Source organism: Watersipora subatra, chromosome 8 (genome assembly GCF_963576615.1).
Source record: "Watersipora subatra chromosome 8, tzWatSuba1.1, whole genome shotgun sequence".
Classification (NCBI taxonomy): Eukaryota; Metazoa; Bryozoa; class Gymnolaemata; order Cheilostomatida; family Watersiporidae; genus Watersipora; species Watersipora subatra.
Window position 1 is genome coordinate 51,174,702 of NC_088715.1, and position 20,870 is coordinate 51,195,571.

General features: G+C 35.0%; 2 protein-coding genes across 2 annotated transcripts in view; both read left to right on the forward strand.

The window, feature by feature from the left end:
- LOC137401473 (disks large homolog 1-like) overlaps positions 1 to 20,870 on the forward strand; it is a 234,559-nt gene that overhangs the window by 172,975 nt on the left and 40,714 nt on the right. The gene's annotated exons all lie outside the window — the stretch shown is intronic.
- LOC137401880 (alpha-(1,3)-fucosyltransferase fut-1-like) lies at positions 16,438 to 18,303 on the forward strand. Its single transcript, XM_068088355.1, has one exon. It carries the CDS (start codon positions 16,438 to 16,440, stop codon positions 17,656 to 17,658), a length of 1,221 nt encoding a protein of 406 aa, XP_067944456.1. The 3' UTR covers positions 17,659 to 18,303.

Genomic DNA, 20,870 nt, shown 5'->3' on the forward strand with positions numbered 1-20,870 from the left:
CATAGGAAAGGGAAGAGAAGGTGGAGTAGGAATTAGTATGTAATTAGGTAGATTAGATAGTAGTGTATTATATAATAGTTAATATTAGTAGTCCTTAATAGTTGTAGTATTATAGTAGTAGTAGTTAATAATAGTAGTAGCTTGTCTCGGGTGGGTCTTGGGGCCGGGCACCACAATCTACACTGACGCGCAAATTCAAGGATATTTTAAGACAATCTGTCATTATCATTTATCCCTTTATTACATTTATATCTATATTTTTAAATACTGTTAAGGTCTTTCCTCTGCCTGCAAAAAGAGGCTTTTTGTTTAATTCAATAAAGAAATATATATATAGTAGTAGTCGTATATTATGCTTGTTTGACAATGTCTAGTGGAGGTCAAAAAGCATGGTGTCTGAGTAGTGACTTTGGAATTGTCTTATGTTTGATTATGCTTACATGTATATTATCATTTACTCAATTTATTAGTTTGCATAGGTAGTCGACATTTACATGTATGTTGGTAAAAATGGACACACTTCTAAATCTTGTAATTCATAGAGAATAAGTAGCTTGTAGACAAGTGGTAGAATAAGGCATGTGAATATCAATAGTGTATCGCATTGATAAATGAGATTAATTTAACTGGTGAAATAAAAATAGCCAGTCATCATGTATGATCAAAGGACATGCATGCGGTTAAATAAATTAATTGATTAGAAGTATGCTAGCCAGTCATTATGTATGTTTAAAAGATATGCATGTAGTTTATAATTAAGATATAATTAGTTAAATTTACTGTAATACATTAGCCTTAACTACACCTTGACCCGAGTTATGAGTTGTCTAGTCATGCAGGGTTGTGACCTGTTGTCCATTGGTGCTGGGGTTGAATGGCTCGCTTTGGATTAGTAGTTGGGGTGCTTTGGACTGATCACTTGGGGTGCCTGTGTGACGGGAGCTGCTGTTTGCGACTTGCTGGAGAGATTCGCCCGCTGGACGGGTTTCTAATGTTGGCTTGTCTGAGCTCTGCTCGAATGTGGCAGGTTGCGGAATGTCAAAGTTTGGTCAACGTGACGAATGCACTAAAAGCTTGACATTTTGATTGCCTATGAGACTTATTAGCATTGAATTTACATTGAATAGCATTGAGTAATACACACAATATAAATCATATATCTACACTAATCAAAGTCCTTGTCAATCAAAAAACTACCTGTACACCATATTTGAAAGTTACTTCCAAGTACAAATAAAATATGAATATGTCATCCCAATAATCAAATGGTAGGTATGTACAATTTGTGGCCTCTGTATAACATGTGTTTTAAATGCATAACTATATAACAATGTTCCATCAACTCTTAAAATCATTTCTTTATAAACTACAGGTGCATTTGCTGCACATAAACTACAAGTAAGCCTGCATCAAAATGTTGGCATTTTTTAAAATTAAACTTCTACAGTTTTCCTTTTTTATGATTCTTGCTTTATTTTTAAACAATCTTGTTTAAATTATATTGTTTCCAATAAAATAATAAAAAATTAGTATAGAAAGGTCTCAACTTGATTAAAAGTATTACTTTTAATATTGTTTACTGCTAATCTTCTATGTTGTTGTTTAGAACAGCGGCTGTTCCCTTTCTGGCAGGTATCTTAACTTATTTAATAACATTCGATAACATTAAATTTTAGTAGCATAATTTTTAATAATCATGCTATTATTATAACAGTAACATGTTATTATTAATAATTATTAGTATATTAATAATTATCAATAACATATTTTAAACAATTTTTGTTGCATTGAAAATACTGAATCATTTAAAGGAACTTTACATATAAACTTGCACAAACTTTTAGTAAATTTTATCCTGAAATAAATATATTTTTTTGTTTTTTGAAAATTTTTTATATGTTTGAGGTGATTTGATTGCTAAGATGTTTAAAGGTTAAAATTGGCAAACATGGTCATGGCTAAAACACTCGGAAGGAAAATTATCTTCAAAATATATCGTTTATATATAGTTGATATCAGCTTTTCTGTTCGAGTTACATACAGCATTACACGTCTCGATTCTGTCAGCCTCTTTGCAACTACATACATCTCTAATGCTTTATCTGAGCGTTTTAACTAAGATTAAGTTGGGTCAATTTTATTCTTCAGACATCCCTGCCATCAGATCGCCTCAAACACCAAAAACATGTCTTGGGAATTCTTACATTACACGAATAACACACGAAGAAATATTTACCTACGATCTTTGTAAGGTTTGTCATCTTACGTAAATGTTTCTATATGTATTATTCTTATAATATAAGAATTCCAAAGATTAGCTGATTTGATCTGATTTGATTTTAATTCGATCTAATACAAAGTCATTTGTTTTTAAATCTGAATGTGTACTAAATTTTAGAGCATTTTATCAGAAAGTATCAGTATTTTTTTATTATTCTCAATTGTTTTTGATGTTTGAGGTGACTTGATGGCCAGGATGTTTCAAGAATAAAATTGACACAATTGGATCTTAGTTAAAACGCTCATATCAAGTATAAGGAATGTCTGTTGTTGCAAAGAGACTAACAGAATAGAGACGCGTAATGCTGTAACTCGAACGCAATAACTAATATCTGGATAGCTGATAGCTGATATCATGTAATCTGTGATTAACATGTTTGTTTACCAATTCTTCATGTACAAACAACAAGTTAAAGGAACTGCATAGGCTTGTCGCATATGTTACATAATTCACTTATCTTAGATGTTGAGGCTTTCCATAACTGCGCTGGCAATTGATTGCTGGCAATTGATTGGATGCATTGTCATCCAGTCTTGTATGCATACGTAATCGATAGTAAATTGTCTGCGAGAGTCAGTTCATTCATTATTGAGCAGGTAGGATTTGTAGTAGCATATGCTTTCAATTTTGTAGTGAACCAAGCTGAGCATGTTGAAAGGGACGTCTACTAGTAAAAAGCTAATAGCCTTAGTGTCTATAACTCTGCTAACAATCTTGCTTTACAGCACGACTAATCTTTCAACAACTCAACATTTTCATCTTCTTGTTATCGAGGGAGGTGTGAAATACTTACATGAAACTGACGAGATATCGCTAAAGACCAAACAAGTCGAATCAGAGTCAACCAAAGACAAACTAGTGAAGACTTCATTTCCTGTTCCCTCACAGGATCCTACTAGGTTTATATACCAGCCAACCCCGAATGACCAACAAACCCAAGCTTTCAACAGAAGGTTCAAAGATCAAATGGACTTCAGTCAGTGCAACTATAGCAACTGCGTTTACACATTCAGCCACGACTACACTGATATTGTGGAAGCTGATGTGGTGTTGATAGAGTATCGGTCAACTATAGTAAGTAAAGTTTATGGACTTCATCGCCAGTCTCAAATATGGATTGTATATAGTCATGAACCACCTGTTCTGTATCCCTAGAGGAAGGTATTTAACTATTTCAATGGTACTATGACTTATACGAGAGACAGTACGGTTTACTGGCCTTGGGGAGAAATGAAACCAAAGGTAGCTGATAAACAATCCAACCCAAATATAGATTTTGCTCATGGAAAAACAAAAGGTGCATATGCTTACGTCTCGCATTGTACATCTGTGGGATATAACCGATTAGAGACTATGAAAGAACTTGGGCAATACATTGAAGTAGATATATTTGGAGGTTGCACTCATAATTTACCTTGTCACCGAGGTGATATAAATTGTGAAACCTCTCTACATTCTAAATATAAGTTCTTTTTAGCGTTCGAAAACTCTCTATGTGAAGATTATATAACTGAGAAGTTTTGGAAAAGGCTCCACTCTGACGGCCATTTTGTTCCTGTAGTAGTCGGTGGTTTTTCGATAGATGACTACACACGCGTGGCTCCGCCTGACTCCTTCATACACGCCTATAATTTTTCTTCTATTAAAGAGCTTGGAAAATACCTACAGCATCTGATGCAAGACGATGCTGCTTATAACAGGTACCACGAGTGGAGGAAACATTACATGACTACAGATAATGTATTACCACAGACATCTGTTTGTACCCTTTGTGAATTGGCCAATAACCCTTCTACTTTAGAATCTCACCAAAAAGCACTTGCTAATAACTGGAATAGTAAGAGCAACTGCAAAAAATTAAAACCATGAGAATGTATTACATAAGAAATGTCAAAAACCTTTGTACGGTATACTTGGAAAAGTTTAGAATATATTGCAAAAACACTTAGCCTGGGCTTCAAGCAGTTCTATTATAAATTATTTGATTATCCATTATTTTTAGGATTTCTCAACTGTTATAGAACATACCTCAAGTTAACTTAAGTTTTTTAGAACTTTTCCTATTCTATTTAGGTACTGCACTCAAACAATCAAACAGTCAAATAGTTTATACAAAGCATTGATTTTAGTCATAGGCCTATTAGTTATACTTAGGTCTATGGTTTTAATTAAAAGATACTAGCTGTGGTTAGCAGACAGAAGGCCTTATACAAGTATAGTCCTGTGACAGCAATAACAATCACTTTGATCAAACCTAGTTATACCTACTATCTGCTGTCGATTTTAATCTCAAGTGCTATTATGTAACAATTTGAATGCAAACATAGTATCTTGAAGTTCACAGACATACAACTGCATTTATATCCAGTCACTATGAACTTCGTTAACTTGTGGATTATAAGCTACATACCTTAGTGGGTATAAAGAGTTATACCAGTTACTGGTAAGTATGTATATGTACTTTATTAGCATCTGTTTTGAATGATACATACATCTTTATATATACTCTGTAGAAAAAGACACTGTACTGCTAGGTTTATTGATGACCAATTTGTAACCAATAATATTATATCATGATATTTTACAACACATGAACCACGATTGTTATATTATTCAAGTCTACATGAAACTGGACACTATAGAGCTCCCAATTCTTACAAGAGTTGTTCCAATTACATTGCAATAATATCAAAGAATTAATTGATTGAGAGTGCAATAAGCAAATCTATTTTGTCTTTTGATTTTTCTCAAGGTCATTGGCATACGCAATTTTTTTAACTAAACTAAACACTGTCAATTGCTGCTTATTAAAAACTAATTTTATTTTAATTGCTAAAACATTTTGCATCTTACGGTATATGGCTTGTGGTAGTTTTTAGCATAATTACAGCGGTAATTCATTGCTACCAGCAAATGTCAGAGGCCTGACTATTAGTTGGAGAATATTCATATTTTAGATAGCCTCATAATGGCTGGGTGCAGGCATTCTTTTAGATGGCAGAGTTTCAGCCACCAGCATTGAAATCTGACTATGAAATATGTTGCACCTCTAAGGATGTCAAAACCTGTCAAAACTGACCAAATTGTCTGTTTAAGCAATGGTATACAGCCTCACAAACATACAAACAGAGATGGGTTTGTGGTGTATGTGTAAATGTGTATGTGACTGGTCATATCATTTTCAATACAAAAGAGGTCAGGTAACAAAAATGTCTTTTAGCCCGCTGCAATTAAAATTGAATTGAAATCGAAGCAATTTAACCTGAGATACAGCGTTTTATCAAAGGTGGTGTTGGTCAGTATGGTCAACTTTCTACCAAACTTTTATTAACATGTTGTACAACCCATTGACTCAGTAAAACTTTCACCGTATCCCATTCAATCATGAATCAGCATAGTCAGGTTTCCTTATCGGCAAGTCATGCCAGGCATTCCAACACATCCAGCTAGTAAATTATCTACTAAACATTTGCACTCCCTAAGCGGCCAGCAGTAGGCTCATCAATCACTCTTATTCAGCAACATACTAAAGCTAACATTAACTTGACAGGTTAGGCTTGACTAGGGATGAAAGTGGCAAACCAAAAGCTTGAGGAAGAAGTCAGATGGCCAGCTTACAGAATGTGACTGACTATTATTTGTGCTTATGTCATTTGGAGTAGTAATAATTCCTTATCATACTATTTGTTTGGGATACTGACGTAAAGCAGATCTAACAAAAACTAACTTAAGGCTAAATAGATGAATGTGTAAATAGTAATAGTAGCCCAAGCTATGGTCTTTGCAAATTTAAACATCATTAATCTCTTTCAAAAACTGACCAATGGTATAGATGTATCTTCAACGCTAAATGGGTTTGTAAAACTTAATATTGCTTGGTCATCATGAAGCTTAATCAATGTTTAATAATTTCATTATAAATTCTTTTCTGTTTTGTTGTAGAGTTGTCATGGAAACTAATCCTAAAGCCTGGTTCACGCTATATCGCCTCAGGTCTGCGTTTTCCTTTCGTCATTTGTCGTCGATTATGTGAACCGTAAACCGATGACATCGACAAAGCAACGCAAACACCTCGGGAAAGTTTGCAGCTGTCAAACTTTCCCGATGTTTCGCCAAGCATCGACGATTACCATTTCGACAATATTAATTCGCGGTCGCCGATAGCGCGATCTATTTATTTTCGTTTATACCGTTATTGCGGGACTAGTATTGGTTTCAACCATGCGAAAGCAAAGAAATTTTTTCACAAAAATTTTAAAAAAATGAGAACACTACGTCACGGAGTCTTTGCTGATGCAAACACAGATGGGTTTGTGGTAGTGGGAACAATGTTATCCTCGACGATCACCAAAGTATTAGAGAATCAAGGCCAAGATACAGCGATATAGTATGAACCAGTCTTTAGTACTCATGGCAGCTGAATTATATGGCAGCAGTCAATATACTTGTCTTATGCTGTTCTCTGATAATCATTATAACATAGCATCGAGATTTATCCCTTCAAGTGGCCAGTCGATTGCCAATTCTCAAGCACATGCTGGCACTAAGACGTTGTCAACCAGCAGATGTACATAGTGCAGTAACCAGCATAGAACTCAGAATTATTTTCAATGAAAAGGCTGGCGTATATTAGCCCACTTTCTCTGCAACTGGACAAGTTTTTTGCGAAATATGTGGAAATGTGATTACAAGCTCTTAAAAGCGCAAAACGAACAGTTTAAAAAATGGCCATAGGTTGGAATTTCTATATTTTGACGACTTATTCAACTCGATTTTATCACGTGAACTGAAAGGCCAATAAAAAGCTCACTATAAAACGTCTGTCTCGTAACACTAGTTTATGACATAAACTTGGGGTTCTACTGGAAAGCCCTTATACTTTACACTTTCATTTCAGCTTGGTTTAATCATCTAGTTGTAATCTGATCATGTAACCCATATTTCTGGCAAAATGGCGCAAACAATTTCTGCAGCATTTTTCGACTATCACAGGTGACCAACAGGCTCCTCATGTTCATCAGAGGATGATATGCAACCCCTGAGCTAAGGTTAAGAAATTAAACTAAATTTTAGGCTAGGTTTTGAAATATCAGTGATCAGTGACAGCATTACGATGATAATGAAATAGACGCGTAGAGACAATAGACATGGTTTTATTAAATGAGTGAAGTATATTTGTGAAAATATTTCAACGAATGAGATTGTATGAAAGTGTAAACAGAAGCACATCATGTTCAACTACGTCACATTTGAGCCATTTTGAGAGGGATTCCAACCTACGGCGTTTTCTTGATGGCTGCGATTAACTGTTCGTTTTTGAGCTTTTAAGAGCTGGTAATCACATTTCCACATGTTTTGCACCTACCACACAGCAGAGTAGGACATGGTGAATCTTTTGATACCAAATAACTGTAGCAAAGAATTTTGTTGCAAGTCAACCTTTAAGGTTTTGCTCAGACTTAATATTCATCAACAATCTCAGAACAGTTCAGAGGTTATCCTCTCTTTAATAAATAGTGTAATGACTAGCTGTACTACCCGGCGTTGCCCAACAAAAAAACTGTGTTGTAACAAAAAAGTTTTTGGACAGAAAATATATTTTTATTTAACATACCGTATACAACATTTACCATTCTAACTTTCAAACTTCATATTATACGAAAATAATTCTAAGCAGTTCAAATGAATTAAAAGAAAAAAAACAACTCTAAAGGTTTTCAAGCTTTTTTAAACAATTGCAACTGTTAAATTTCATATTATGAAAGAAGTGTTTCGTTGAAATAAATTAGAAAGAAAAATAAAACTGTAGATGTGTTTAAATAGAAATGTGAAATCATTAGCAAGTAATGGCTAAATATAATTGGTTTAGCTATGATTACAATAAAAAATTACTTCGTATACGATTATCTTATTTTAGTTCGTTTCAGTGTTGGCATCATAAGGTGAAAATACCGTATAGACATATAGTAGTGTAGAAACCCAGTGGCAATTAGTGGAATAAAAACTCATAGTAATTATCTAGTGCTATGTTAAAAACTTTCAAAGTTAAAAAACTGTCTGTTAAAAAACATCAAAATCATCATCATTAAAAGTAGTAACGAAACAATATGTTAACTTTAGTAACTATAGTTTCCTACATAACTTTGGTGAATTTTGTGGGTATGATCTACAAAGAATATAGCATTACAATGTTCTACTCGCAGAGTTCTTACTTTAAAGACATGTGTAACATAAACGCTGAATCTAACTTATATGAATTTAGCTTACTAAAAACATATTTGAAAGAAGTTTTCGTATGCATTTTAGTAAACTTTTAACTCAAACTCTATCCCTGTTCATCATCTGTTTGCAAACCATTTTTATTATAACGGATGAAGCAGAACTGCGATATAATCGCCAAATTTCGATTTCGAAAGAAATTATTGTCGATACCGTTTTGCGAAAAACAAATTAGCTCTAGTGCGGCGAAGACAAAAAAACGTTGTTCCTTAGAGTTTCAGTTAACACGCCATTTAGCGTAGAAATACCTATAATTTAATGCACTATTATCAGAATTATGAAAATGTATTGTGGCTAAGAAAATGTCTTCAGAGCTACGGAAATAAATTAGGACAGCAAAAAATGTAGATGTAAAATAAATGCCAAGTATAGAAACTACGAAATGTTGATGCAACGTATATCTTTTGGTAAAGTATATAATCAGTACAAAAATCGGCAAATTTCAAGTTTGAGATAAACTATTAGCTCTAACGAAAAAAAACGAAGAAGCATCGCGCTGCATATACTTGGGTCCCAAAATATTTCTGAACAGGGACATCGTAACGTGTGGGTGCACTGCTAAAAGTGCCAGTTCTGTGTGCCAGTGCCAGTTCTGTGTGCTAAAAGTGCCAGTTCTACCCAGTTCTGTGTCAGCTGATTGTACTCATTAAAGGTTGACTTGCAACAAAATTCACATTACCGTTATTTGATATGAAAAGATTCACCATGTCTTACTCTGTTGTGTTGTAAGTGCAAAATACGTGGAAAGGTGATTACAAGCTCTTAGACGCTCAAAAACGAACAGCAAATCGCAGCCACACGAGACCGCCGTAGTTTGGATTCCCTTTCCAAAACGGCTCAAATGTGATGTAGTTGTGAGAGATGGTTTCTGTTTACACTTTCTTGCAACCTTATTCGTCGAAATATTTTCACAAATATACTTCACACATTCAATAAAGCCATGTCTATTGTTCTTACGCGTCTATTTTATCGTTGTCGTAATGCTGTCACTTTTAGCAGTGATATCTTATAACTTACCGTAAAGATTCGTTTATTTTTTTAGCCTTAGCTCGAAGGAGTACATATCATTGTCTGACAATCATGCCGAGCCTGTTGGTCAGTTGTGATAATCGAATAACGCTGCAGAAATTATTTGTATTTTTCCTATAGATATAGTAAACCCTAGATATGGGAATAATCAAAATAAGTGAGGCCTATAATTAGCATGACACAACGTCGTGGTGATGTGTAGAGTGAATCAGCTGATTTATGAATTCCTACTGGTCTAACACTAAAAACCTGCACAATTGTTCCATAGTTTGTGCATCTGAGACTGCATATTTTATTAAAAATATATAAAACTGACTCTGGATGAGAAAGGCAAAAATCTTAGACACATGGTAATGAATAATACCAATGATTTAGAAGCTTCTATATCATTGATAATACAAAGATTGACCAAATAGAAATTGAACTAATAACAAACTAATGAATCAAATGAGATTTAGAAGCAATTAAGCTGGACCACTGTATTAAACACCCATCAGACATGACTGAAAATGACTAGACGAGATAGTTTTTGTCTAAGGTTAGTTGAACTATATTCCTGCTTTGAAGCGGCATAGTGTATTCGGATTTTAATATAGCGATTTACTATAGTTTTGAGTAGATTGGTGGCATGCACTGTGCATATAAATCCTTGATTGAAGTTATGTAATAAGACATATATGTTATTGTCTGTGATGTTACTTGTTTAAAAGCTCTCTGTGTGATACCATAGCTCTCCATGTGTGAACGTAAGGACTTTTCTGCAGCAATACAGATTTGGCCTATCAATGGTGTCACAAATCCTCCTCTGATTTTAACTGAGATTAGGGTTATGTCATCGCAACTTCTACTTCCCGCTACTTCTACATCGGTCAAGAACTTGATACAGTCATCACATTTGAGTTAGAAAAAATTCCTAATCACCGAACTCCTCATCATCACCTTCCTCAGCTTTTGTCTCTTCCTTCCTCTTTCTAGCCAGAGAATGTAGCATGAGTTGGCCAGTTTTTTTCAGGCTTGCTCACATCCAGATTAATACAGTTAGCTTTGGGACTTGGTATGATATTTGCTTTTATAAGCAGTGCTCGAAGTGCAGATCTAAAGCACTGCACATCCGAGTTATTGTTATAGCCACCCTACCTTTTCCACAATAGATCGTATCGTGGAAAACAGAGTCTCAATGTGATCCTGGTTGATCTTAAAGGTTAGGAAGGAGTTGATGTAAGGGTAGTTGCTGAAAAGATATTGAGCAATGCCATGTACAGGTTTGGCTGCTGACTCAAAACCAATGATGAAAGTTTTCCTATTATTTTTCACTAGCAGCTTTCCGTTTGGTGTTTTTAATTGGCATAGATAGCTTATGATATTGTTGAGAACTTTTTGTTTTGAGTTCAAGTTCTGTCTTGTTGTGGGCAATTCAGGATATACCTGGGGTGTTGTAGTCACCTCTGGTGACATTTCACTAAGAATTTGGTCTTACTGTTGCGTTTATGACTTAAAAACTAGTATGACAAGCATGCTTTCACTGCTAAACTCATTGCTCAATAGAAGGCTCTGAAGCTGTGATGCACATCACTGCGACGTAACGTCGTGAAAACAACAGCCAATCATAGGCCTCACTTTTGCTCCATTGTAAGAATAGCTATTCACCAATCTAGGGTTTACTATATCTATGATTTTCCCTATCAACAAAAATTCCACAAATACCACAAAGAACATCAAAGACAGTAAACTAGCTGTTACAGCTAATAACAGCCATATCAATGTGCAAGCGTGTAGCGCGAAAGTGGTTCCGCTTGATGAGCAAGCTTCAGCTAATGGGCTGAAAATTGACTTTTAAACATGTGCTTTAGATAACTACCATGAGGCTGAGCTAGTTGGCATGGTAGAGGAAAACTGATGTTTTTGCCAAATCATCGGCTGATCTAGGTTGCACAGATCTGCATACTCACAAAATTGACACCGGTGAAGCACATCCAATACACTCATTTCCTTATAAAACCCCACCAGTGATAAAGCAAGAAATCTCTAGACAAGTAAAAGAATCGTTAGAGCTAGGTATTATAGAGCAAAATGAAGATAGTGAATGGTGCTCCCCTGTTGTCATGGTAAAGAAGTCTGATGGTAACTCTTGGCGCATGGCAATGGACTATAGGCGCATAAATGCTGTCACTAAACCAATGATATGGCCTTACCACTTTTCACTGAAGTCATAAATACATTAGGCAGTGCAGATGCTAAAATATTTAATGTGCTGAATCTAAAAGGTGCTTTTTGGCAAGTGCCATTAGACAAAGATACTAAGGATAAACCTAGTTTTATTACCCATGATGCAGTATATACATGTACATTCAACAGAATTCCTTTTGGGCTCATGAATGCTCCAATGTCATTTTAAGCAGTAATGTCTAAAAGGTATTAGCTGGAAGTATTGTCTTGCGTTTATGGATGATATCATAGTATTCTCAGAAAGTTTGAGTGAACACAAAAAGCATCTGACTGAAATTTTTGCTAGGCTTAGGAAGGCAAATCTTAAACTTCACCCAGCAAAGTGTAAGCTAGCTTCCTCTAAGGTTCCTTATCTGGGATACACAATTGGTGACAATGGCCTTTCTGTTAATTCCGACAAAGTGAAAGCTGTGCTAGAATATCCTGTACCAACTAATGTTAGTGAGGTTAGATCATTTCTTGGGCTAGCACAGTATTACTCACGTTTTATACCCAACTACAGTAGCATAGCTAGTGTGCTACATGGACTGACTAAGACTAGCAATAATCAAGAATTTGTTTGGAATGCAGAATTTTAAAAGGCCTTTGAGCAAATATGCAATTCTCTAGTCTCACCACCAATTCTAGCCTTGCCTATAGCAGACTCAAAACCATTACCGGTAATATATACAGATGCGTGTGACAAGGCGGTAGGTTTTATACTAGGGCAAATAAACAGTGATGGACAAGAGACTGTGATAAAATATGGAGGAAGAGCGCTTCATGGCGCTGAGAAAATTACTCTATCACTATGTTTCCATGATGCGCAGTGCTTCGGAGTTGCGCTATCTCCGAATCATGGAAACGGCGTCTTCGCACTGAAATCACTGCGCACTGATCAGTGCGAAGCCAGTGCAAATTCGCAGCAAGGAAACAGCGACTGCGCAGTGGCTGCGCATAGCTCTCATGCCGTGGAGACGGATTCTTCGAGGGCCATAAACTAGTACAAAGGTTGTCCTGCTAATCTTGTTTTTTTAATATTCTTCCGATCTTCTTTCACCTAAATTTAATTATGGTCTGCATTCAAGAGGATGATGAGGTGATTACTTTCCTGGACTTTGTTATCGATACCAACACGTTTCGAAAAATAGGTGGCAAGTCCTAAATTAACGTTTAAATAATATATTACTTAAAAATACTTATTAAAAATATATTACTATGTAAAAAGTGTGTTAAGGTTTGTAAAACCTTGTGAATGTGTATTGTAAATAATAGTATAATGACGACAGAATCATAAAAAGACCGTTTTTGATGTTCGGTATCCGTGATCGATTCTATTTCTCTATCAGGCGATTCGATTTATACAATTTCTCTTCTCTGGCTAATTTGCGGTATTTGCTGAAAACCACTGCGCAGCATGGAAACGTACAATCCCCTCGACTTCGGAGGGGGCTGCTTCGCAGTACTGCGCACCATGGAAACATAGTGTATATGTCACAAAGAGGGTCTAGCCTTAGTTACAGCTATTGAGAAATACAAACACTACATAGCGGACAAACATTTTCTTATGCTGACTGACCATATTTCTCTCAAGTGGTTAAAAAGCATTAAAGATGCTAATGGAAGTTTAGGCAGGTGGTCTTTGTTGTTACAACCCTATGAATTTGAAATACGAAACAAGAGTGGCAAAAAGTATGGGAATGCTGATGGGTTGTCTAGAAGATCATATACAGATGACAATGATAATGAGAAAACAGTGACTGATCTGGTAGAGCACCTTCCTGTTCTAGCCACAGGAAACATTCATCGTGAAAATGCATCCAAACCTTGTTTGTATGAGCTTGAAATTGATGGTAGTACTTTGGAACAAATTGGTGCTAAGACCATAAATATGGTCAGTTTTGATGACAAAATAGACATGCCAAAGGAACTAAGAGATGATGAGAGTAAGAGCACCTGGGAGTCAGCTAAAAATATTCCTGATTCTTTGATAGCTGAGTTTTTTCATAGGAAAGGGAAGAGAAGGTGGAGTAGGAATTAGTATGTAATTAGGTAGATTAGATAGTAGTGTATTATATAATAGTTAATAGTAGTAGTCATATATTATGCTTGTTTGACAATGTCTAGTGGAGGTCAAAAAGCATGGTGTCTGAGTAGTGACTTTGGAATTGTCTTATGTTTGATTATGCTTACATGTCTATTATCATTTACTCAATTTATTAGTTTGCATAGGTAGTCGACATTCACATGTATGTTGGTAAAAATGGACACACTTCTAAATCTTGTAATTCATAGAGAATAAGTAGCTTGTAGACAAGTGGTAGAATAAGGCATGTGAATATCAATAGTGTATCGCATTGATAAATGAGATTAATTTAACTGGTGAAATAAAAATAGCCAGTCATCATGTATGATCAAAGGACATGCATGTGGTTAAATAAATTAATTGGTTAGAAGTATGCTAGCCAGTCATCGTGTATGTTTAAAAGATATGCATGTAGTTAATAATTAAGATATAATTAGTTAAATTTACTGTAATACATTAGCCTTAACTACACCTTGACCCAAGTTATGAGTTGTCTAGTCATACAGGGTTGTGACCTGTTGTCCATTGGTGCTGGGGTTGAATGGCTCGCTTTGGATTAGTAGTTGGGGTGCTTTGGACTGATCACTTGGGGTGCCTGTGTGACGGGAGCTGCTGTTTGCGACTTGCTGGAGAGATTCGCCCGCTGGACGGTTTCTAATGTTGGCTTGTCTGAGCTCTGCTCGAATGTGGCAGGTTGCGGAATGTCAAAGTTTGGTCAACGTGACGAATGCACTAAAAGCTTGACATTTTGATTGCCTATGAGACTTATTAGCATTGAATTTACATTGAATAGCATTGAGTAATACACACAATATAAATCATACCACGCTAATCAAAGTCCTTGTCAATCAAGAAACTACCTGTACACCATATTTGAAAGTTACTTCGAAGTACAAATAAAATATGAATATGTCATCCCAATAATCAAATTGTGTGTATGTACAATTTGGGGCATCGGTATAACATGTGTTTTAAATGCATAACTATATAACAATGTTCCATCAACTCTTAAAAGCATTTTATTATAAACTACAGGTGCATGTGCTACACATAAACTACAAGTAAGCCTGCATCAAAATGTTGGCATTTTTTAAAATTAAACTTCTACAGTTTTCCTTTTTTATGTTTCTTGCTTTATTTTTAAACAATCTTGTTTAAATTATATTGTTTCCAATAAAATAATAAAAAATTAGTATAGAAAAGTCTCAACTTGATTAAAAGTATTACTTTTAATATTGTTTACTGCTAATCTTCTATGTTGTTGTTTAGAACAGCGGCTGTTCCCCTTCTGGCTGATATCTTAACTTATTTAATAACATTCGATAACATTAAATTTTAGTAGCATAATTTTTAATAATCATGCTATTATTATAACAGTAACATGTTATTATTAATAATTATTAGTATATTAATAATTATTAATAACATATTTTAAATAATTTTTGTTGCATTGAAAATACTGAATCATTTAAAGGAACTTTACAAATAAACTTGGTTTATTTGTAAAGTTCTATGTTTGAGGTGATTTGATTGCTAAGATGTTTAAAGGTTAAAATCGGCAAAACATGGTCATGGCTAAAACACTCGGAAGGAAAATTATCTTCAAAATATATCGTTGACATATACAGTTGTCGTATTTGATATCAGCTTTTCTGTTCGAGTTACATACAGCGTTACACATCTCGATTCTGTCAGCCTCTTTGCAACTACATACATCTCTAATGCTTTATCTGAGCGTTTTAACTAAGATTAAGTTGTGTCAATTTTATTCTTCAAACATCCCTGCCATCAGATCGCCTCAAACACCAAAAACATGTCTTGGGAATTCTTACATTACACGAATAACACACGAAGAAATATTTACCTACGATCTTTGTAAGGTTTGTCATCTTACGTAAATGTTTCTATATGTATTATTCTTATAATATAAGAATTCCAAAGATTAGCTGATTTGATCTGATTTGATTTTAATTCGATCTAATACGCAGTCATTTGTTTTTAAATCTGAATGTGTACTAAATTTTAGAGCATTTTATCAGAAAGTATCAGTATTTTTTTATTATTCTCAATTGTTTTTGATGTTTGAAGTGACTTGATAGCCAGGATGTTTCAAGATTTAAATTGACACAATTTGATATCAATTAAAAGGCTCATATCAAGCATAAGGAATGTCTGTTGTTGCAAAGAGACTAACAGAGTAGAGATGCGTAATGCTGTAACTTGAACGCAATAACTAATATCTGGATAGCTGATAGCTGATATCATGTAATCTGTGATTAACATGTTTGTTTACCAATTCTTCATGTACAAACAACAAGCTAAAGGAACTGCATAGGCTTGTCACATATGTTACATAATTCACTTATCTTAGATGTTGAGGCTTTCCAAAACTGCGCTGGCAATTGATTGCTGGCAATTGATTGGATGCATTGTCATCCAGTCTTGTATGCATACGTAATCGATAGTAAATTGTCTGCGAGAATCAGTTCATTCATTATTGAGCAGGTAGGATTTGTTGTAGCATACGCTTTCAATTTTGTAGTGAACCAAGCTGAGCATGTTGGAAGGGACGTCTACTAGTAAAAAGCTAATAGCCTTAGTGTCTATAACTCTGCTAACAATCTTGCTTTACAGCACGACTAATCTTTCAACAACTCAACATTTTCATCTTCTTGTTATCGAGGGAGGTGTGAAATACTTACATGAAACTGACGAGATATCGCTAAAGACCAAACAAGTCGAATCAGAGTCAACCAAAGACAAACTAGTGAAGACTTCATTTCCTGTTCCCTCACGAGAACCTACTAGGATTATATACCAGCCAACCCCGAATGACCAACAAGCCCAAGCTTTCAACAGAATGTTCAAAGATCAAATGGACTTCAGTCAGTGCAACTATAGCAACTGCGTTTACACATTCAGCCACGACTACACTGATATTGTGGAAGCTGATGTGGTGTTGATAGAGTATCGGTCAACTATTGTAAGTAAAGTTTATGGACTTCATCGCCAATCTCAAATATGGATTGTATATAGTCATGAACCACCTGTTCTGTATCCCTGGAGGAAGGTATTTAACTATTTCAATGGTACTATGACTTATACGAGAGACAGTACGGTTTACTGGCCTTGGGGAGAAATGAAACCAAAGGTAGCTGATAAACAATCCAACCCAAATATAGACTTTGCTCAGGGAAAAACAAAAGGTGCATATGCTTACGTCTCGCATTGTACATCTGCGGGATATAACCGATTAGAGACTATGAAAGAACTTGGGCAATACATTGAAGTAGATATATTTGGAGGTTGCACTCATAATTTACCTTGTCACCGAGGTGATATAAATTGTGAAACCTCTCTACATTCTAAATATAAGTTCTTTTTAGCGTTCGAAAACTCTCTATGTGAAGATTATATAACTGAGAAGTTTTGGAAAAGGCTCCACTCTGACGGCCATTTTGTTCCTGTAGTAGTCGGTGGTTTTTCGATAGATGACTACACACGTGTGGCTCCACCTGACTCCTTCATACACGCCTATAACTTCTCTTCTATTAAAGAGCTTGGAGAATACCTACAGCATCTGATGCAAGATGATGCTGCTTATAACAGGTACCACGAGTGGAGGAAACATTACATGACTACAGATAATGTATTACCACAGACATCTGTTTGTACCTTTTGTGAATTGGCCAATAACCCTTCTACTTTAGAATCTCACCAAAAAGCACTTGCTAATAACTGGAATAGTAAGAGCAACTGCAAAAGATTAAAACCATGAGAATGTATTACATAATAAATGTCGAAAACCTTTGCATGGTATACTTGGAAAAGTTTAGAATATATTGCAAAAACACTTAGCCTGGGCTTCAAGCAGTTCTATTATAAATTATTATGTTATCCATTAGTTTTAGGTCTTCTCAACTGATATAGAACATACCTCAAGTTAACTTAAGTTTTTTAGAACCTTTCCTATTCAATTTGGGTACCGCACTAATCAAACAATCAAATAGTTTATACTAAGCATTGATTTTCGTCATAGATTTATTTGTTATACTTAGGTCTATGGTTTTAGTTAAAAGATACTAGCTGTGGTTAGCAGACAGAAGGCCTTATACAAGTATAGTGCTGTGACAGCAATTGATGATCACTTTGATCAAACCTAGTTATACCTACTATCTGCTGTCGATTTTAATCTCAAATGCTATTATGTAACAATTTGAATGCAAACATAGTATCTTAAAGTTTACAGACATACAACTGCATTTATATCCAGTCACTATGAACTTCGTTAACATGTGGATTGTAAGCTACATACCTTAGTGGGTATAAAGAGTTATACCAGTTACTGGTAAGTATGTATATGCACTTTATTAGCATCTGTTTTGAATGATACATACATCTTTATATATACTCTGTAGAAAAAGACACTGTACTGCTAGGTTTATTGATGACCAATTTGTAACCAATAATATTATATCATGATATTTTACAACACATGAACCACGATTGTTATATTATTCAAGTCTACATGAAACTGGACACTATAGAGCTCCCAATTCTTACAAGAGTTGTTCCAATTACATTGCAATAATATCAAAGAATTAATTGGTTGAGAGTGCAATAAGCAAATCTATTTTGTCTTTTGATTTTTCTCAAGGTCATTGGCATACGCAATTTTTTTAAATAAACTAAACACTGTCAATTGCTGCTTATTAAAAACTCATTTCATTTTAATTGCTAAAACATTTTGCATCTTACGGTATATGGCTTGTGGTAGTTTTTAGCATAATTACAGCGGTAATTCATTGCTACCAGCAAATGTCAGAGGCCTGACTATTAGTTGAAGAATATTCATATTTTAGATAGCCTCATAATGGCTGGCTGCAAGCATTCTTTTATGTAGCAGAGTTTCAGCCACCAGCATTGAAATCTGACTATGAAATATGTTGCACCTCTAAGGATCTCAAAACAGTTGATAAAATTGTCTGTTTATTGCTGACAAATGTAGAATACAATAGGACCGTAGATTTGGCTGGAATTGTGCCTTTTTTATTGTCTTGTTACACTCAGATAGGCAGGAACTTACAGGTTTCATGCGGTTTTAATATAATCTTATCAAGAATGTTTGAAATTGTCCAATGGCTGCTCAGCGATTTAAGCGTATACCTCGGTGATGGATTTTAAAAAGACATTCCCTACATATACCCACTATCTGTGTTGCTAGAGGTCGTATGATTAATCTATCTCTTTTACTTTAGTACATGTGAGACTGAAGGCTGGTTCCAAACTATATCGCCGTATTTCGGATTTGATGTTACAAAACTTCAGTGATCGCCAATGATAACAATGTTCACACTATCACAAACTCATCTGCCTTTGCATCAGCAAATACCCCGCGACATAGTGTTCTTATTTTTTTTAGCTTTTGTGAGGAAACTCTTAGTTTTCACGTGTTTGAATCAAATTCTAGTCTCGCAGTGAATATCATAAATGGAAATAAATAAATTACGCTATCCACGACTGCAAATTGCTATCGCCGAAATGGTTAACATTAAAAAGGTAGGCGTCTGTGCTCAGCAAAATATCGGGAAACTTAGACAGCTGCAAACTTTCTCAACGTACCTCCATTGCTTCGTCGATGGTATCGGCCCCAGGTTCACATAGTCAATGATAAATGCTAAAAGTGAAACGCTGACATGCTGTGATATATTATTAACCAGCCGTTATGTAAGGGGTGACTTTAGTGGTTCATGATTGCAATGTTGACCTTTTGAGTTGACATTGGAGATCAACTTTGCTTCTGTCTATTTCTTTTCGCACGCAAAGAAAGAAAGTATTAAGAAGTAGCGGACGTTTAAATTATATGGAAACAGGAAAGGAGTTATTTATTATAATAAAAGCTGTGTCCACTTATACCTTCCCACGATTAGGTTTTTTTTACACTGCGATGAGTATCCCTTTAGTGTAGGCGTGTTGTGAATGAGCGTCGCAGTTATCTTTGATATTCATTTACAACGATTTGCTTATTTTTTAAAGCAGCAAAGCCTATTCTGCAAAGTAAAACTAATTATTAGCTAGTAATTAGTTATTATTGCTATTTGTTTGTTAACATCTACAATAAAGCAGAACAAAAAATATTTTTTCTATAAAAAGAGCAGAACTACCTGTTCATTTATCTGTGTCCAGGGTTCAAAGTTAGTATAAAAGATAACTTGCGTTGATACTTTAATTAGTTACATTCAGAATGGTAGACCGACACAGTAACAACTGCACCAATCGATGGCCTGTAACTCTTTCGCTGCTGCATTAAATTCTGACCGAACAATTGTTCTGCCAAAATTAATTTAAACGGATTTTCAGATTATCGATATACCGCTAGTATTTAAGCAATATCTCGATAGTAAAAACAGATATCATTTTACTGTAAAATGCATCTTATTCAAAAAAATTCTCTACAAGATACGTATAAAGTTGTTTAGTAAGCCTCTCTTTCGAATTCTTGTTTGATTGATCAAACACGGTGTGTTGCTTATATCTATGACGATAACAATTTGGTTTTGCCGTTTTGAAAAATAATTAAAAATGGGATTGTTGAGCCAAAAAGTTGTTATTGTTGCAAGAGATTAGCAGCAAAGCTGTTTCAATGGAAACAAAATTTGGTTACTACATGTATAGCTAATATGTAGGCTTCGTAACAAAAAGAAAAGTGAAACTCTATTGATAAGCCGATATATCAGCTTACGATCTGTACTTATATTACCGCAAATTGTTGGAATTGTTGAACTAAAAAATGTTCTATTGGTTGCACGTGCTTGTCGTAAGGTTGTTTCATTAAAGACAAAATTTGATCAGTCTAGCTAATGCGTGGGCTTTGTAATGCGAAAAAAAGTGAAACCCTTTTGATGAGCAGATACGTCGGCTTACAGTCTGTACTTGCATTATATTACTGTGCAAGCCGATACATCGGCTTATAGTAGCGAAAGAGTTAAG